This window comes from Natrix helvetica, assembly GCF_964273705.1.
Source record: "Natrix helvetica genome assembly, chromosome: 5".
Classification (NCBI taxonomy): Eukaryota; Metazoa; Chordata; class Lepidosauria; order Squamata; family Natricidae; genus Natrix; species Natrix helvetica.
Genome location: NC_138551.1, coordinates 8,032,733 through 8,050,572, shown reverse-complemented (window position 1 = coordinate 8,050,572; position 17,840 = coordinate 8,032,733). Strand labels below are relative to the sequence as shown.

At 43.9% G+C, this 17,840-nt stretch overlaps 1 protein-coding gene and 1 long non-coding RNA gene across 3 annotated transcripts in view; both read left to right on the top strand.

The window, feature by feature from the left end:
• The window catches only part of LOC309392436, a 198,426-nt gene that overhangs the window by 99,993 nt on the left and 80,593 nt on the right, over window positions 1-17,840 (top strand). The window lies entirely within an intron of this gene.
• CLCN2 (chloride voltage-gated channel 2) overlaps window positions 1-17,840 on the top strand; it is a 144,199-nt gene that overhangs the window by 52,231 nt on the left and 74,128 nt on the right. For both annotated transcript variants that reach the window (XM_081953625.1, XM_081953624.1), the window contains exons 3-5: window positions 11,980-12,111; window positions 15,032-15,160; window positions 16,487-16,620. In XM_081953625.1, the coding sequence (XP_081809751.1) occupies window positions 11,980-12,111; window positions 15,032-15,160; window positions 16,487-16,620 (395 nt within the window). The remainder of the gene's footprint in view (window positions 1-11,979; window positions 12,112-15,031; window positions 15,161-16,486; window positions 16,621-17,840) is intronic.

The following is a 17,840-nucleotide window of genomic DNA, read 5'->3' as shown; positions in this document are numbered from 1 at the left end:
AGAAAGGAAAAAGAAGGAAAGGGGAAAAGAAGGAAGGAAAAAGAAGGAAAGAGAAAGGAAAAAGAAGGAAATGGAAGAAAGGAAAAAGAAGGAAAGGGGAAGAGAAGGAAGGAAAAAGAAAGGAAAATGACGATGGAAGGAAAAAGAAGAGAAGGAAAGAAGGAGATGATAATGAGAGGAAAGGAGGGTCTGAGGGAAGTCCTGCCTTAGCACTTGCCCAACAAAGGTGCCCGCAAGCAAGTAACGTTGAGCTGGCCATGCCTACCCCCCCCCCAAGGTCAAACGCAACCCTGATTCACCCCTCAATGAAATCAAGTTTGATATCCTTGCTCTACTTTATGGCAACCCCTTAAGATATTTGAAGACTGCTATCATGTCACCCCTAGTCCTTCTTTTCAGGAGGGTAAAGGTGGTAAAAGTTCCCCTAGCACATATGTGCTACTCATTCCCGACTCTAGGGGGCGGTGCTCATCTCTGTTTCAAAGCTGAAGAGCCAGCGCTGTCCAAAGACGTCTCCGTGGTCATGTGGTCGGCATGACACAACGCCGAAGGCGCACGGAACGCTGTGACCTTTCCCCCCCAAAGGTGGTTCCTATTTTTCTACTTGCATTTTTTTTACATGCTTTCGAACTGCTAGGTTGGCAGAAGCTGGGACAGGTAACAGGAGCTCACTCTGTTACGTGGCGCTAGGGATTCGAACAGCCGAACTCCGACCTTTCTGATCGACAAGCTCAGCGTTCCTGCAACCGTTCTTCATATATTTTGGATTCCAGCCCTCAATTCATCTTTGTTTCTCTTCTCTGTGCTCTTTCTTAAGTCTCTAAAGCAGTGCTTCTCAACCTTGGCAACTTGAAGGTGTCTGGACTTCAACTCCCAGAATTCCCCAGCTGGCTGGGGAATTCTGGGAGTTGAAGTCCGGAGATCTTCAAATTGCCAAGGTTGAGAAACACTGCTCTAAAAGGTTCATCTAAAGGGCTAAGCATGTTGTGTGAACCAGCCAGCCCTGTAGCTCTCCTTGGGCACAAGGTAAAGGCATGGTACAGTTCAATGACAGTTTTATTCAGGCTACGAGAAGCCACTCCTCACAAGTCTGTCACACATCGCTGCCGTCAAAGGAAAGTTTGCGCGGCCGAATGTAATCGGACACCTTGCAGATCTCTAGGATTACAATTACCTTTGTCCCCAGTTTAATGCAGATTAACCATTCTGGTTCAGGAGAATGGGAGCGGTGGCTCAGCCAGACGTTGGGAAATCAGCACTGTGTCCAGAAAGAAATGCATGCATGAGAAAACTGTGTGGTCTTGATCGTACAGTCACGTGAAATGTTCGGGGAATGCTGAATTGTGAATGAACGGAAAGAGCTGGGTTTATACAACACGCTAAGCAGCCCCTTCCTCTCCCCCAAAGGGAGTGGGGGCTTAAAATTGAGTATACAGAATAACAACGATGTTGGAATGGACCTTGAAGGTCTTCTAGTCCTACCCCCTGCTCAAGCAGGAAACTGTATGCATTTCAGACAAATCGTCGCCCAGTCTCTTCTTTTTTTTAAAAATTTTTTTTTTTATTATACAGATTTCTTTAAAGAATTTTTCTTTACAATTTCCTTCTATACAACATTTCCACATCCATGGTATACTCTCCAAAGCACCGGTCCTGAGAACAAGAAGCAATGGGTGGAAACTAATCAAGGAGAGAAGCAACTTAGAACTGAGGAGAAACTTCCTGACAGTTAGAACAATTAATCAGTGGAACTCCTTGCCTTCAGAAGTTGTGAATGCCCCAACACTGGAAGTCTTTAAGAAGATGTTGGATAGTCATTTGTCTGAAATGATATAGGGTTCCCTGCCTAGGCAGGGGGTTGGACTAGAAGACCTCCAAGTTCCCTTCCAACTCCATTAATCTAGTCTATATGCATTTCTCCCCCCTTGTTTCAATAGGACTTCTCTAGGCTGGGCGTGCTACCTATCGGTTCGCTCAATGATACATTCCTACTTTTACAGCTTGATTTTAACAAAATGAATTTGTCCTCCCAAAAGGTGGATAACAAATACATTTCAGAATGTTTTGTAACCATGTAGACTCCCCTTTGCCCAAAACTGAGAGAGACAGAGACAGAAAAACACAGAGAGAGACATACACAGAGAGAAAGAGATGGAGAGAGAGAGAGAGAGAAATGGGGCAGAAAGACACACAGACAGAGATGGGGAGAGAGAGAGATGGAGAGAGAGATGGGGAGGAGAGAGACAGAAAGAGAGACAGAGACAGAGAGACAGACAGACAGTGAGACACAGAGAGAGACAGACAGATAGAGAGAGACAGAGAGAGACAGAGATGGAGAGAGAGACAGAGAGACAGATGGAGAGATACACAGAGAAAGATGGAGAGAGAGAGATGGGGAGACACAGAGGGAGGGAGAGAGACAGAGAGAGAGACAGAGAGACAGTGAGACATAGAGAGAGAAAGAGAGAGAGAGATGGAGAGAGAGAGACAGAGACAGAGAGAGAGAGATGGGGAGAGAGATAGAGAGAGAGCGACTGAGAGACAGTGAGACACAGAGAGAGAGACACAGAGAGAGACAGAGAGACAGAGACAGATGGAGAGAGAGAGAGAGAGATAGGGAGAGGGAGAGAGATGGAGAAAGACATGGAGAGAGAGAGAGAGAGAGAGAGAGAGAGAGAGAAACACACAAACACACATTGTCTGTGGGATCTGGCTCTTCCTGAATCCCTTAGCAACCGCTGCAGTCACAGCTTGCCTTGTCCTTGAGGCTGTTTCCCTGTTAAAAGGAGGAGATGGACTGTGTCCAGACTCCTCTGTCCCGGGGTGGCCTCGGCCGTGACGGCGTTCCTCTCCTCTGCTCGAATGGCCACCTCCTGTGACCAGATGGGGAGGAGGGCAAGGGCTGTTTTCCTATCCGGAGGTGTCTCCATGCCATCGCCCCCCACCCCCACCCTCTGAGTCCAGCTGTTGGCTTCCTACAGCTGTCACAGCAATGGGATAAGAGCATGGCCGGCTGTAGGCTTCCTCATGAAGTCAGAATTTGGGACTGGTCTCTCAGCTCGCCCCAGGCAGCACTGGCCATCCAGATGCTAAGCATCTGGAAACGTCTTCAACTGTTTGGGTATCAAAGGGCCAAGCTGGTTCAATTTTGCCATTCTGCTCGGCCCAAATCTAAAAACGAGTCAGAAACACCTGAGCGTTTTAACTCTTTAGTGACTTCCTCAATCTCATGCCAGGAAATGCCCACGGAGATAAAACGGCAGCAGGACTCCCAACCTAAGGCTGGGATCGTGTAATACAGGTCACCCTTGATTTATGACGGTAATGGAGCCTGCTTTTTTGCCTGCTTTTTTGCCTTCTTTTTTGCGGTGGTCCTAAAGGAAACGCCATAGGCCTTAAGCCAACACTACAGTCATGGAATGAAAATCACGTGAAGTTTTAGTAGCGCTTCATAAAGCCTTAGTAAGGCCACACACCTGGAATACTTGCATCCAGTTTTGGTCGCCACATTACAAAAAAGATGTTGGGACTTTTGAAAAAGTTTAGAGAAGAGCAATTAAGACGATTAAAGGCCTGTAGACTAAAACATATGAAGAACAGGATTTGGGGTTGGCTAGTCTAGAGAAAAGAAGGACTAGGGGGGACATACAATACAATACAATAGTAGAGTTGGAAGGGACCTTGGAGGTCTTCTAGTCCAACCCCCTGCCTAGGCAGGAAACCCTATACCGTTTCAGACAAATAGCTATCCAACATCTTCTTAAAGACTTCCAGTGTTGGGGCATTCACAACTTCTGGAGGCAAGCTGTTCCACTGATTAATTGTTCTCACTGTCAGGAAATTTCTCCTCAGTTCTAAGTTGCTTCTCTCCTTGATTAGTTTCCACCCATTGCTTCTTGTTCTACCCTCAGGTGCTTTGGAGAATAGTTTGACTCCCTCTTCTTTGTGGCAACCTCTGAGATATTGGAATAATGCTATCATGTCTCCCCTAGTCCTTCTTTCTCTTAAGCTAAACATACCCAGTTCCTGCAACCGTTCTTCATATGTTTTAGTCTCCAGTCCCCTAATCATCTTTGTTGCTCTTCTCTGCACTCTTTCTAGAGTCTCCACATCTTTTTTACATCGTGGCGACCAGAACTGAATGCAGTATTCCAAGTGTGGCCTTACCAAGGCATTATAAAGTGGTATTAACACTTCACGTGATCTTGATTCTATCCCTCTGTTGATGCAGCCTAGAACTGTGTTGGCTTTTTTGGCAGCTGCTGCACACTGCTGGCTCATATTTAAATGGTTGTCCACTAGGACTCCAAGATCCCTTTCACAGTTACTACTACTGAGTAAGGTATCACCTATACTGTACCTGTGCATTCCGTTTTTGTTGCCTAAATGTAGAACCTTACTCTTTTCACCATTGAATTTCATTTTATTAGATAGTGCCCAATGTTCAAGTTTGTCAAGATCCTTCTGTATCTTAAGCCTATCTTCTGGAGTGTTGGCTATTCCTGCCAGCTTGGTATCATCTGCAAATTTGATGAGTTCCCCATTTATTCCCTCATCCAAATCATTGATGAAGATGTTGAAGAGTACTGGGCCTAAAACAGAGCCTTGGGGTACTCCACTGCATACTTCCCTCCATGTAGATGCAGTTCCATTGAGAACTACACGTTGAGAGCAGTCTTCCAGTATTTAAGAGGCTGCCACAAAGAAGAACCCATTCTGCGACCCATTCGCTCACACAGAGAGGGACTCCTCTGGGTGCCGTCCTCCAGAGAGTGTCAGAGGGCGGTGCCCAGGAGTAGGGCCTTCTCTGTGGTGGGCCCTACCCTTTGGAATGACCTCCCCCCAGACATTAGGACAACAACCGACCTCCGCTCCTTCCGTATGAAACTGAAGACCCACCTGTTTCGACTAGCCGGCCTGGCATAACTCTACAACTTCTCCACCCCTTGGTCATTTTTTAACTGTTAATTTTAGTTTTTAAATTTTTAATGTTATTGGGGTTTTAACTTTTTCTAAGCACTGTAATTTATTTATTTATTTTTACCTCCTCTATATGATACTGTTTTGATTGTTGCTTTTGTACATCGCCCCGAGTCCCTGTGGGGAGAGGGGGCGACTAATAAGTTCAAATAAATAAATAAATAAATAAATAAATAAATAATAAATAAGAAGGGGTCAACTTATTTTCCAGAACACCAGAAGGCAAGACAAGAAACAATGGATGGAAACTAAGTTGTGGGTGCTTCATCACTGGAGGTTTTTAAGAAGAGACTGGGCAGCCACTTGTCTCAAATTGTATAGGCTCTTCTGCTTGAAGAGGGGGTTGGACTAGAAGGCCTCCAAGGTCCCTTCCAGCTGCATTCTGATTAATTGATCTTTAAACAAACCAATGGAATAAATGACAATTTTCAGCCAAAACGTTCTGAATCATACAGATATAGTCCTTGGGACTTGAAGGCCTGACTTAGTTGATTGAGAAGTAAGAAACTGTAAACCTTGGATGGAGAAACAGTTTATTCCCTTATTCTATAGATAAGTGGTGTAAGTCAGACTTGTGAATACTGGCCTGGAAGATAAGTGGGGCTCCCCTTGAAATGCACTCGGAGACTGCAGTTGGTCCAGAATGCGGCCGCGCGGGTGATTATGGGGAGTACCAAGTACTCCCATGTGACACCTCTCCTGCGCGAGCTGCACTGGCTCCCTGTGGTCTATCGAGTGCGTTTCAAGGTTTTGATTACGATCTTTAAAGCGCTCCATGGCTCAGGACCTAGTTACCTGCGGGATCGTATTCTGCCCCATACATCCCTACGACCCATCCGCTCGCACAGAGAGGGACTTCTCCAGGTGCCGTCTACCAGACAGTGCCATGGGGCGGCGCCTAGGAGCAGAGCCTTCTCTGTGGCGGGCCCAGCCCTGTGGAATGACCTCCCCCCGGATATTAGGACTACTACTGACCTCCGCTCCTTCCGTGTCAAGCTCAAGACCCACCTTTTCCAAATAGCTGGCCTGGCTCGACCATAACTTAGTAACGCTCCTGATGGGTTTTTTAATTTGGTAATTTTATTAGGGGATTTTAAATTGTGTTTTTTAACTGTCTTTCACTTAAGTCCATCCTCCTCCATGCACATATGTATATGTCTCTGTTTTTGTATATATGTTTGTCTTATGTGTATTTTTTATCTGCTTGATTGTACGCCGCCCCGAGTCCTTTGGGAGAGGGTTGCGGCTAATCAAATAAAATTATTATTATTATTATTATTAAGTGACAAGGTTCCAAGTAACACCCCCAACGAAAGAAGATTCCGAGGCTCGAGGTTCCTCAAAGTTCCATTTTATTAGAGATGTCATACTGGCACATCTGGGAAAACCCAAATCTGAAAGCTTCCATCCCACACCAAAGAAAGTTCAAGTCCCTGCCCAGCACCCACATGTCCATCACATGGCCCAATCAGGCACCATCCCAACTGGAGATGCCTCCCAGTCACACCATCGCAGCTGCAGGGCAAGATGTCCTTGACTGTCTGAGAAAGGAATGTTGTTATGACTATACGGTATATCTCCCATGCTCCATATAATCCCCCCTCCCATTTTCCCACAGAATTAAATGTGGCAGTCCGGAAGGCCCAAGGCAAAAGATGGCTTCCAGGCCTGACAGGCCACCCCCCCCTCATCAGAAGATCGTGTCCTGTAACAAGATTAACGCAGGGGATTAAAATCACAACCTAACAATAGACCTGACAATAAATTGGTAACAATTTTGAGACCTGTAGTCTCTGACAAACCAACTCTTGATTTAAATCCTAGACTACTGAGTCAACATGGCCCTGTTTCTAGTGGTTGGACTAATTTTGGCAAACTTTGGAGTAGTCCTTGACTTACACTGCACCCTAAATTACGTAGCTAAGTGAGACATTCATTAAATGAATTGTGCCCTATTTTAGGACCTTCCTTGCCACCGTTGTTATGTAAATCGGTGCAATTGCTAAATTAGTAACATGGTTATTAGGTGAATCCCCATTAATTTTGCTTACTAAACAAATGGCTGTAATTTGAGGACTACCTGTATCTCATAACGCCACCTCTTTGAGGGCGGGAGAAGATACATTTTTGGGCCTCAAATTGATAGATAGAATAGAATAGAATTCTTTATTGGCCAAGTGTGATTGGACACACGAGGAATTTGCCTTTGGTGCATATGCTCTCAGTGTACATTAAAAAAAAAGTAGAATACATGCATCAAGAATCATAAGATACAACACTTAATGATAGTCATAGGTTACTAATAAGCAATCAAATTATACTAGGAAACAAATAAAACAATATAAATGTTAAAGATGCAAGCAACATGGTTATAGTCATAAGTGGGAAGAGATAGCAACTAGGAGAGAGATAGGTACTAGGAAGGAAGAGAAGACTAATAGCAATGCAGTTTTAGTAGGTAATTTGACAGTGTTGTGGGAATTAGTTGTTTAGCAGAGTGAGGGCATTCGGGGAAAAAACTGTCCTTGTCTTTAGTTGTTCTGGTGTGCAGTGCCCTATCACTGTTTTGAGGGTAGAAGTTGAAACAATTTATGTCCAGGATGTGAGGGGTCTGTAGATATTTTTTCTGCAGCCATTGCCCCAAATGGTCAGGGGCAGAGCAAACACATCAGATGAAATTTGTTCCGATTTGTTTACAGATGGTTAGCAAATTAGATGCAATTCATTAAGCATGTTTCCTGGGGGTTTAATAACTTTCCTCTTCTTTCACATTGAACCTTAGAGTTTGGCAGCCGATTTTGGTTGCCTCCCAGGGTTTACATGAATGGCTCGAGTGAAGGGGCACGAACGGAGCCTGATTAAGGTCGCCTACACGAAATCGGGAAATGGGCAATCTTGCTTACAATTTTGGCCCAGTCACTCTAATTATTTTTGCTGAATGAAACCTAATGAATTTTCAGAGTACAATCTTAGTCGAATGTACTTTGAAAGAAACTTTTGATCCCTTTTAGTATTATGAAGTCCACCTCCTCTTTAAAGTTGTATTACATAACATTGCAAAAAGAAAAAGACAAGTTCTTGGGCAGTCTCATTCAACAAAGATGATTAGGGAACTATGCTAAAAGATATGAACAGTTATAGGAATTGGGTATGTCCACTTTAATGAAAAGAAGTACTAGGGGTGACCGAATAGAACAGAGCAGAGCAGAATAGAATAGAATAGAACAGAACAGAACAGAACAGAATAGAATAGAATTATAGAATTCTTTATTGCCCAAATGTCATTGGACACACAAGGAATTTGTTTTGGTGCATATGCTCTCAGTGTACATAAAAGAAAAGATACATTCATCACGAATCATAAAGTACAACACTTAATGATGGTCATAGGGTATAAATAAGCAATCAAATCATACAAGAACAAAAACTGCCCTTGTGTCTAGTTGTTCTGGTGTGCAGTGCCCTATGGCGTCGTTTTGAGGATAGGAGTTGAAACAATTTATGTCCAGGATGCGAGGGGTCTGTAGATATTTTCACAACCCTCTTTTTGACTCCTGCAGTATACAAATCCTGGATGGAAGGCAGGTTGGTAGTTATTGTTTTTTCTGCAGATCTAAATATCCATTGAAGTCCGTTTCTGTCTTGTTGGGTTGCAGAGCCAAACCAGACAGTTATAGAGGTGCAGAGGACAGACTCAATAATTCCTCTGTAGAACAGAATCAGCAGCTCCTTGGGCAGTTTGAGTTTCTTGAATCAGCATAGAAAGAATATTCCGTGTTGTGCTTTTTTGATCATGTTTTTGATGATAGGTGTCCATTTTAGGTCTTGAGATATGATAGAACCTGGAAATTTGAAGGTCTCTACTGTTGAGACATGATAGCAGTGTTCCAATATCTCAGGGGCTGCCACAAAGGAGAGGGAGTCAAGCTATTCTGCAAAGCACCTGAGGGCAGAGCAAGAAACAATGGATGGAAAATAATCAAGGAGAGAAGCAACCTAGAATTAAGGAGAAATTTCCTGGCAGTGAGGACAATTAACCAGTGGAACAACTTGCCCCCAGAAGCTGTGAATGCTCCAACACTGGTAGTTTTTAAGAAGAGATTGTACCACCATTTGCCTGAAATGGTATAGGGGTTCCTGCCTGAGCAGGGGGTTAGACTAGAAGACCTCCAAAGACCCTTCCAACTCTGTTATTCTTCAAGATGTTTACAAATGAACTGGTTTACTGTTTTAATATCTTTCCAGGTTTTGATGGTTGATAATATCTCTTTCGGTCCTTTCTCAATGAGGAGGATTGCATTTGACCTTCTCCAGTTTCCCTAGTTTTCTTCTTCATTGGTACTCTTTGAGTTTTAATTGAAACTTTAATTTTTTGAAGCTGAATTTCTTTTTTAAGAAATCTCAACCAGCTTCAATCCGTTTACCTTTTAAGGTTTTCTTTACATCACATATTCCCTACTTTTTCTTAGTTCATTAGAATTTTGCTTATTAGGTTGCAGTCTATCATTATTCAATCATTCCACATTTTCTCTTGTTATTACTTTCATTTTGTTGTATAAAAATGTATACACTAATATTCTCCCTTCTCTTATTTCTATCACTTATTCTAGCTTTTAATCATGTCACCCTTTATTAAATAACTTTTTTCTTTCTTTCCTATAAATGTGTATTATTATTATTAGAAATACACAAGTTGATTGAATGTAATAATTATGATTAACTTTATTAATTTTATTTGTATTAGAGTGTATGACACCCAGGTGCCACAATGTTCACATATTGATTTGAGATATTTATTTAAAAAAAAAACAAATTTTGCTTTCTAAAATCCATGGCTGTTTCCAAGCAAGTTTTTTTTTAAAAAAAAAAATAAGGAAATGTATAGCCATTTCCATGCGGTTTTCGTCTCTTTTAATATCTCCAACCAATCCTATTAGTAAGGACCACGTCCGAAGCAGCCGTTCCCCTGGTGCGCAACTCAAACCTTTGGGAAGAGAAAATTATCACCAAGACAAGTGAAAAAATCGATGTGACATCTTGGGTCTGGCAGAGTTAATCTTCCCACAGATGTCTAGAGCTAGTTGAAAACTCCCATTCTGACCCCTTCATGGTTTTCTGCTTTAATAAATCTTCCCTCTGTCTCTTCTGATTGGCTGAATGGTCTCTGACAGACTCCATGCAAGGTAGTCGTTCTTTTAATTTGCTCTTTTGCATTTTAACCCTGATCCTTTTCAACACTCCTGGTACCATCCAATTGAATGGACCTCCCTTCAGTTCTTCTCTGTTCAGTTCTTCTCTGGTGTCCATCTCTACACCATCACACCTTTCCATTGTTCCCTGTTATTCAGTCTGTCTGTCTGTCTGTCTGTCATGTGTATCTATCTGGTCCAACTCCCTGCCCCAAAGCAGAAGACCTTATACCATCATTGTTCTGACCTAGGCTTCCCAAAAGCACGAAGCCGACTCCTCGTCCGGATAAAATGCCTTTCATTTAGGTTAAAGTGAATTCCTCTCCAGCAAAGTCCTGGCCAACAGTCTTTCAAGACCTTTATCAGGCTTGGAGAGCTGCCAGGCTAATATCTTCAAAACGCCACGCTGTAGCAGCAATTACTTGGCAAGAAGTCAGGAACAGATCTTCACTCTAATGAATTGAATTAATTGTCCCCTGCAAACTCCCCTCCCCCTTCGCTCCTCTTTTATTTCCTTTGGGAGGGACAATTCACCATCCACCTGTGCCTTTACCCCCAAGTTGACCCTTCTCCTGGCAACTCCGTGCATGCGCACACTGGGAACAGGCTCCAGCTATTGGTCTGCCCCACTGATGTCCGACTCCAAAGGCAGCTGATAACTGGCATACAGCCTTGGCCCCCTCTCTGCCTCTGACACAGAGCCCTCATCAGAGCCTTCCCCAACTCCAGGACTGGCCCATGTTCCTCCCCAACCTCCTCACTGTCCGAATCTGCTGCCAGCTCCTCTGGCCGCTGTTGGGCCACAACAAGTTTTGTCTTCCATTTTCTGTTCTACCATCTCAAATTGTTCCTTTTAAACTCGTTTCCTCTTGACTGATCAACCGTAGGGTACCATTGTGTCTGAATGTGACAAACAATGATTTTGCCCCGAATCTGAAACCACAGTTTGATCCTGCTTTGGGACAAATGATGGCTTGAGTACTCTTCAAGCAGAATTATTATTTTAGAGAGATTTATATGGCACGATTTTCATGGTTTACGCTGCATGGCTGCCCAGAGTCATTTCACTGCAGGATGGACAGCAAATAAATTTAATAAACGAACATACAAACCAATGCGGACAGGCAAGGATGTGGGCAGAGAGGGAAATGGGCAAAAGCCATGACCAGAATCTCTTTTCTATCCATATGCTAAATGCTAATGGATATTTGAGGGATGCGGTGGCTCAGTGGCTAAGGCGCTGAGCTTGTTGATCAGAAAGATCAGCAATTCGGCGGTTTGAATCCCTAGCGCCACGTAATGGAGTGAGCTCCCGTTACTTGTCCCAGCTTCAGCCAACTTAGTCGTTCAAAAGCACATAAAAAATGCAAGTAGAAAAATAGGAACCACCTTTGGTGGGAAGGTCACAGCGTTCCGTGAGCCTTCAGCATTTAGTCATGCCGGCCACATGACCACGGAGACATCTTCAGACAGCGCTGGCTCTTCGGCTTTGAAACAGACATGAGTATCGCCCCCTAGAGTCGGGAACGACTAGCACATATGTGTGAAGGGAACCTTTACCTTTACCTAATGGATATTTTACCCCTGTATCTAAACAGTGCAAGTTTTTCCTGGTTTTGTTCCCTTTTTGCTCATCTTCCCTATCAAAGCACCTGTATTTCTGCTGCTCCCATCCTGGACTTGTGAGTTGTTTCCATAGCAATGGACCAATCTGAACTTCTCCTGTATCCCAGCTTCTCTCTGCTGCAGCCCCATGGATGCCCCTGCCTCCCCATCTCTCATCCACCCCTTTTCTCTCTCTCTCCTGCAGTCTGCACCGTGCGTTGCCAGAAGTTCCTCATCTCCAAAGTGGGTGAAGACTGGATCTTCCTCATCCTGTTGGGTCTGCTGATGGCTCTGGTGAGCTGGGCCATGGACTTCGCCATAGCAACTTGCCTGCAAGGTAAGAAGATTGCAGATCACAAGTGCAAAGGCAGCGCAACTGTTCTGAGAATCTGGAGCTCAAGACTCCCAAGAAGAGGCATTTTGGGGTTTTTTGTTTTGCTTTGATTCGTTTCGTTTTATATTTTACTTTATTTTATTACTTTACTTTACTTTTTACTTTTTATTTTACTTTACTTTTTACTCTTTACTTTTTACTCTTTACTCTTATTTTTTATTTTACTTTACTTCACTCTTTACTTTTTACTCTTTACTCTTTACCTTTTACTTTTTACTTCACTTTACTTTATACTTTTTACTTTTATATTTTACTTTATTTTACTTTTTACTCTTTACCTTTTACTTTTTACTTTACTTTACTTTATACATTTTACTTTACTTTTTACTTTTTAACTTTTATTTTTTACTCTGCTTTTTATTTTACTTTACTTTACTTTTTACTTTTTACTCTTTACTTTTTACTCTTTACTCTTATTTTTTATTTTACTTTACTTCACTCTTTACTCTTTACCTTTTACTTTTTACTTTACTTTACTTTATACTTTTTACTTTTATATTTTACTTTACTTTACTTTTTACTTTTTACTTTTTACTTTTTACTCTTTACTTTTTACTCTTTACTCTTTACCTTTTACTTTTTACTTTACTTTTTACTTTACTTTTTACCTTTTACTTTTTACCTTTTACTTTTTACTCTTTACTTTTTATTTTATTTTACTTTACTCTTTACCTTTTACTTTTTACTTTTTACTTTACTTTTTACTTTATCGATAGTGCTTTGCTGGCCTGGGTTGCCGGAGCCAGCAGTGACCCAGGCCTGCCACGTCTCCAAACCGATTCCCCGATTGGCGCAGCATGGTTTTTTTTTTTTCATTTTTTAATGTTCTGTGCATGCACAGACCTATTTATGAGCAACCGTGCATGCACGCAGAGCAGAATTACGTGCGCCCTGAACCGGCAGTAATGCGGGCAGCAATCCATCCCTGATCAGAACCTGCTGAATACCACCTCTGCTCCTCACCCAACATAGAGCTGTGGTGGCCCAGTGGTTAGAATGCAGTATTGCGGGCTGATTCTGCTGATGGCCAGGAGTTTGATCCTGACTGACTTTAAGGGTGACACGGCCTTCCATCCTTCCTATGCTGGTGAAATGAGAACTGAAATGTTGACTCTGTAAACTGCTTAGAGAGGGCTGTGAAGCACTGTGAAGTGGTATATAAATCTAAGTGCTATTGCTATTCCATTCAGTCTTCAGTTTTCAGAAAGATTTTCCAAGAGCCGTTATGGCCCAGTGGTTAGAGTGCAGTATTGCAAGCTGACTCTGCTGACTGCCAGGAATTCGATCCTGACCTAAAGTAGAATAAAATATGGATTAAAATATAAGAATGAAGACGTGGCATAAAAGGGACAGTTGGAAGCTTGCTTAAAGGGACAGGGGAATGTCATCAGCCTTCAACCACAACATGTTCCAGCAAACGTCCCTATGTCAAAAGTCCAAAACCACAAGGTTCAATTAAAGTTCGTTAAAGGCACGTAGTCCATACCTGCAACAAAAGGAGAAGTAAGACCCCCATCTCCTTATAAGGCTTTTTCCTCAAGGTAACCAATAAGAAATGAGTTAAGTGTTTCCGTGTTACGCTGTCTTTGAGCATGTATAAGAATGCGTGCATCAATAATAAAGATTGTTCAGAAATTTGCAACGTTAGCCATGGGCTAACGTTTCTGAACCTGGCTGCCAAATAAACTTTTCCTGTATCCTGAGAAGTCTAAAGCCTGTCATTTTCTGCAACAGACCGGCTCAAGGTTGACTCAGCCTCCCATCCTTCCGAGGTGGGTAAAATGAGGACCCAGATTGGTGGGGGCAAATATGCTGACTCTGTAAACTGCTTAGAGAGGGCTGCAGAGCACTGTGAAATGGTATATAAGTCTAAGGGCTATTGCTGTCGAAGGACAAACAGCAACCCCACTTGTGGACAAAAAAGCAAATCAGTTAAATACAGCTCATTCATTCATTTTCATTTCATTATCATTTATTGAATTTATAGACCGCCCCCTCTCCCCGAGGGGACTCGGGGCAGTGTACAGACAAAAGCTAAAACCATATATACAATAACAATATTAAATACCCCTTATTAAAAACAAATTAAATATAGGGTCTATACAGTGATAATAAAAATTAAAACAGGTAAAAAGGACAACCCCTTAAAATCTAAAATGCCGGCCAGGAGGATTGAAAATTGAAACTACGGTTGGGCCAGGCCAGCTAATTGGAACAGGTGGGTCTTGAGTTTCTTGCGGAAGGAGCGGAGATCGGTAGTAGTTCTGATGTCGGGGGGGAGGTCATTCCTAGAGGTAGCTCATCTACCTCTAGGAGCCAAAGGCCTGGGGGAACAGCCTCGATCTCAGCGCCTAGCAGGATTGGGGCTATCCAAATTTCCAGGACAGAAGATGCTGAGAAAATGGTCTCTTTGGGGCAGAAGCATCCAGGGGTGGGTTGCTTCCGACATTAATGGCGGTTTTGTGCGCGCAAAAATTTTGCGTGCGCTCTCTTTGCTCGCGAGCACGCCAGACGTGAGCTCCCCGGGCGTGTGCATTTGCACAAAAACAGATCTGCACATGTGCAAAACATTAAAAAAATACATTTGTGCAATTAAAATTGTTCTGCGCATGCACAGAACTGAAAATCAAGATGGCCGCCCCGTAGGAGAACTGGTTCGTGGGCGTGGCAGGCGGTTCCAGCGACCGAGGCCAGCAAACCACTACCGGTTCAGCCCAACCGATCCGAACCGATAGGAACCCACCTCTGGAAGCATCACTTTAGCTTAGCCTCTTGCGTGGTGGCAACTCAACCTGGAGGATAATCTCTTGTGCATCGACAAGCAAACTTTTTCTTTCTCCCTCTCTCTCTCTCTCTCTTGCAGCCCAGAAGTGGATGTACGGCGGGTTGGATACCAACGTTTTCTTGCAATACATGGCTTGGATTACCTATCCCATCGTGCTCATCACCTTCTCGGCTGGATTCACCCAGATCTTAGCCCCGCAGGCGGTGGGTGAGTGCTGGTCCAGAGAGGTGGGAGGGGAAGAAGATGCTATGGAGGAAGCCCAGCTGTTTGGAAGGCACAGCTGGGCACCCGCCCTGTGCCCGCCGTTTCTTTTCTGATCCTGGGGACGGTTCCATTCCACCAAATTCAGGGAATTCTCCTTAAAATTAATCCTTTCTGCCCATCACCTGCCTTGCAAAAACTTTATAAAGGTTTTCTCTGCCATGGAAAGATCCCCTTTTTCCCCTCAGAGGGGAACCAAAACAAGGTCTTTGCTGCCCTGAATCTTAAGAAGCAAATTCATAGGCCAGGCTCAAAGCATGCTGGGGAATTCTGGGAGTTGAAGTCCACATATCTTAGAAGGGGTCAAGGTTGAGAAACATCGCGCTAGGTCTTTCCCTGTCCTGGTTAAACATGTTGTGTGGGGATTGTAACTGAATGAAAAGAGCTTTCATTCAATGGTCGCTTTCTGGATTTTCCTGATTCCTCTTTTTTGCCTCTTCTTTCTTTCTTTTTTCTTTCTTTCTTTCTTTCTTTCTTTCTTTCTTTCTTTCTTTCATTCATTCATTCTTTCTCTCTCCCCCCTCCCTCCCTTGTTTCCTTCTTCCTTCCTTCCTTCTCTCCATCCCTCTCTCCACCTCCATCTCTCTCTTCCTTCCTTCTTCCTTGCTTCCCTCCTTCCCCCTCTCCCCTGCCTGCCTGCCTTCCTGCCTTCTTCCTTCCTTCCTTCCCTCCTTCCTTCCCTTCTTCCCTCCCTCCCTCCCTCTCCCCACCTCCATCTCTCTCTTCCTTCCTTCTTCCTTCCATCCTTCCCTCTCTCCCTCTCCCCACCTCCCTCCCTACCTCTCCCCTTTCTTTCTTTCTTTCTTTCTTTCTTTCTTTCCTCCCTCCCTCTTTTCCTTCCTTCCCTCTCTCTCTCCCTCCTTTCCTCCCTCTCCCCACCTCCCTCTCTCTCTTCCTTCCTTCTTCCCTCCTTCCCTCTCTCCCTCTCCCCTGCCTTCCTTCCTGCCTTCTTCCTTTCCTCTTCTTCCTCCCTTCCTTTCTTCCTTCCCTCCCTTCCTCTCCCCTTCCTTCCTTCCTTCCTTCCTTTCCTTCCTTCCTTTCCTTCCTTTCTTCCTTCTCTCCCTTCCTTCCTTCCTTTCCTTCCTTCCTTCCTTCCTTCCTTCCCTTCCTTTCTTCCTTCCCTCCCTTCCTCTCTCCTTCCTTCCTTCCTTCCTTCCTTCCTTCCCTCCCTCCCTCCCTCCCTCCCTCCCTCCCTCCCTCCCTCCCTCCCTCCCTCCTTCCTTCCTTCCTTCCTTCCTTCCTTCCTTCCTTCCTTCCTTCCTTCCTCTACAGGCTCTGGCATCCCAGAAATGAAAACCATCCTGCGTGGTGTGGTGCTGAAGGAATACCTCACCCTCAAGACCTTTGTGGCCAAAGTCATTGGACTGACCTGTGCCTTAGGCAGCGGGATGCCTTTGGGGAAAGAGGTGAGGGGTGGGGGCTGACTGGGGTCTGTGGGCTACCAAAGTGGGAAAAGATTTGGAAACCAGGTTCTGCCAGGAATGGTGAAAAGACACGTCTGTCTTTAGTTTGCATAAGGGTCGTTTGAGAGAAAATATGATACAGGTAGTCCTCAACTTATGACCATTTGATTAGCAACTGTTTAAAGTTACAATGGACCCCCCACTCCCCAAAAGCTACTCACAACCTGATTCCCAAGTTCTGACATCCCTTTCCCTATGCGATGTCCCATGATTATATTTTGGGCGCTTTGCATTCAGGCGTGTTTGCCATGCCCTACGGTCATATAACCACAATTTATGATGTTTTTGACAGAAACGAGCGTTTACTTCCCAGTTTCTGGCAAAAATCAGCCCCAGAACTTATAACGGCTTCATTTAACGACTGCCACATCCAGTTAACAACCGTCACGAAAAAAGTCATGAAATCAGGGTTCAGTGATGGGACGGCCTGCTTTACAACCGTCATGACTTAACCACCATCAATTGTGGGACTCAATTGCGGTCATACCTCGAGGACTACCTGTAGTTGACTACCTCAAGGACTTCCAAGTTTCTGAAAAGGGTTCAGGCGCTTTTATTCCCAGAGAGCAAGAATTCAAGTTACTACGATGAAACTTCAAGGATGCAGACAGAGATTAAATATTCTTGACAGGAAGGTCTTGACAGGAAGAGCGGCCAATTGATGGGATTAGTCACTACTTGGAGTGATTTCGTCCCTTCACTGGAGGTTTTCAGAAGGAGGGAAGCCATCTGCATTCAGTTTTGGTCGCCACGATGTAGAAAAGATGTGGAGAGTCTAGAAAGAGTGCAGAGAAGAGCAACAAAGATGATCAGGGGACTGGAGGATAAAACATATGAAGAACGGTTGCAGGAACTGGGTATGTCTAGTTTAATGAAAAGAAGGACCAGGGGAGACAGGATAGCAGTGTTCCAATATCTCAGGGGTTGCCACAAAGAAGAGGGAGTCAAACTATTCTCCAAGGCACCTGAGGGCAGGACAAGAAGCAATGGGTGGAAACTAATCAAGGAGAGAAACAACTTAGAACTGAGGGGAAATTTCCCGACAGTGAGAACAATGAATCAGTGGAACAGAAATTGCCTCCAGAAGTTGTGAATGCCCCAACACTGGAAGTCTTTAAGAAGATGTTGGATAGCCATTTGTCTGAAACGGTATAGGGTTTCCT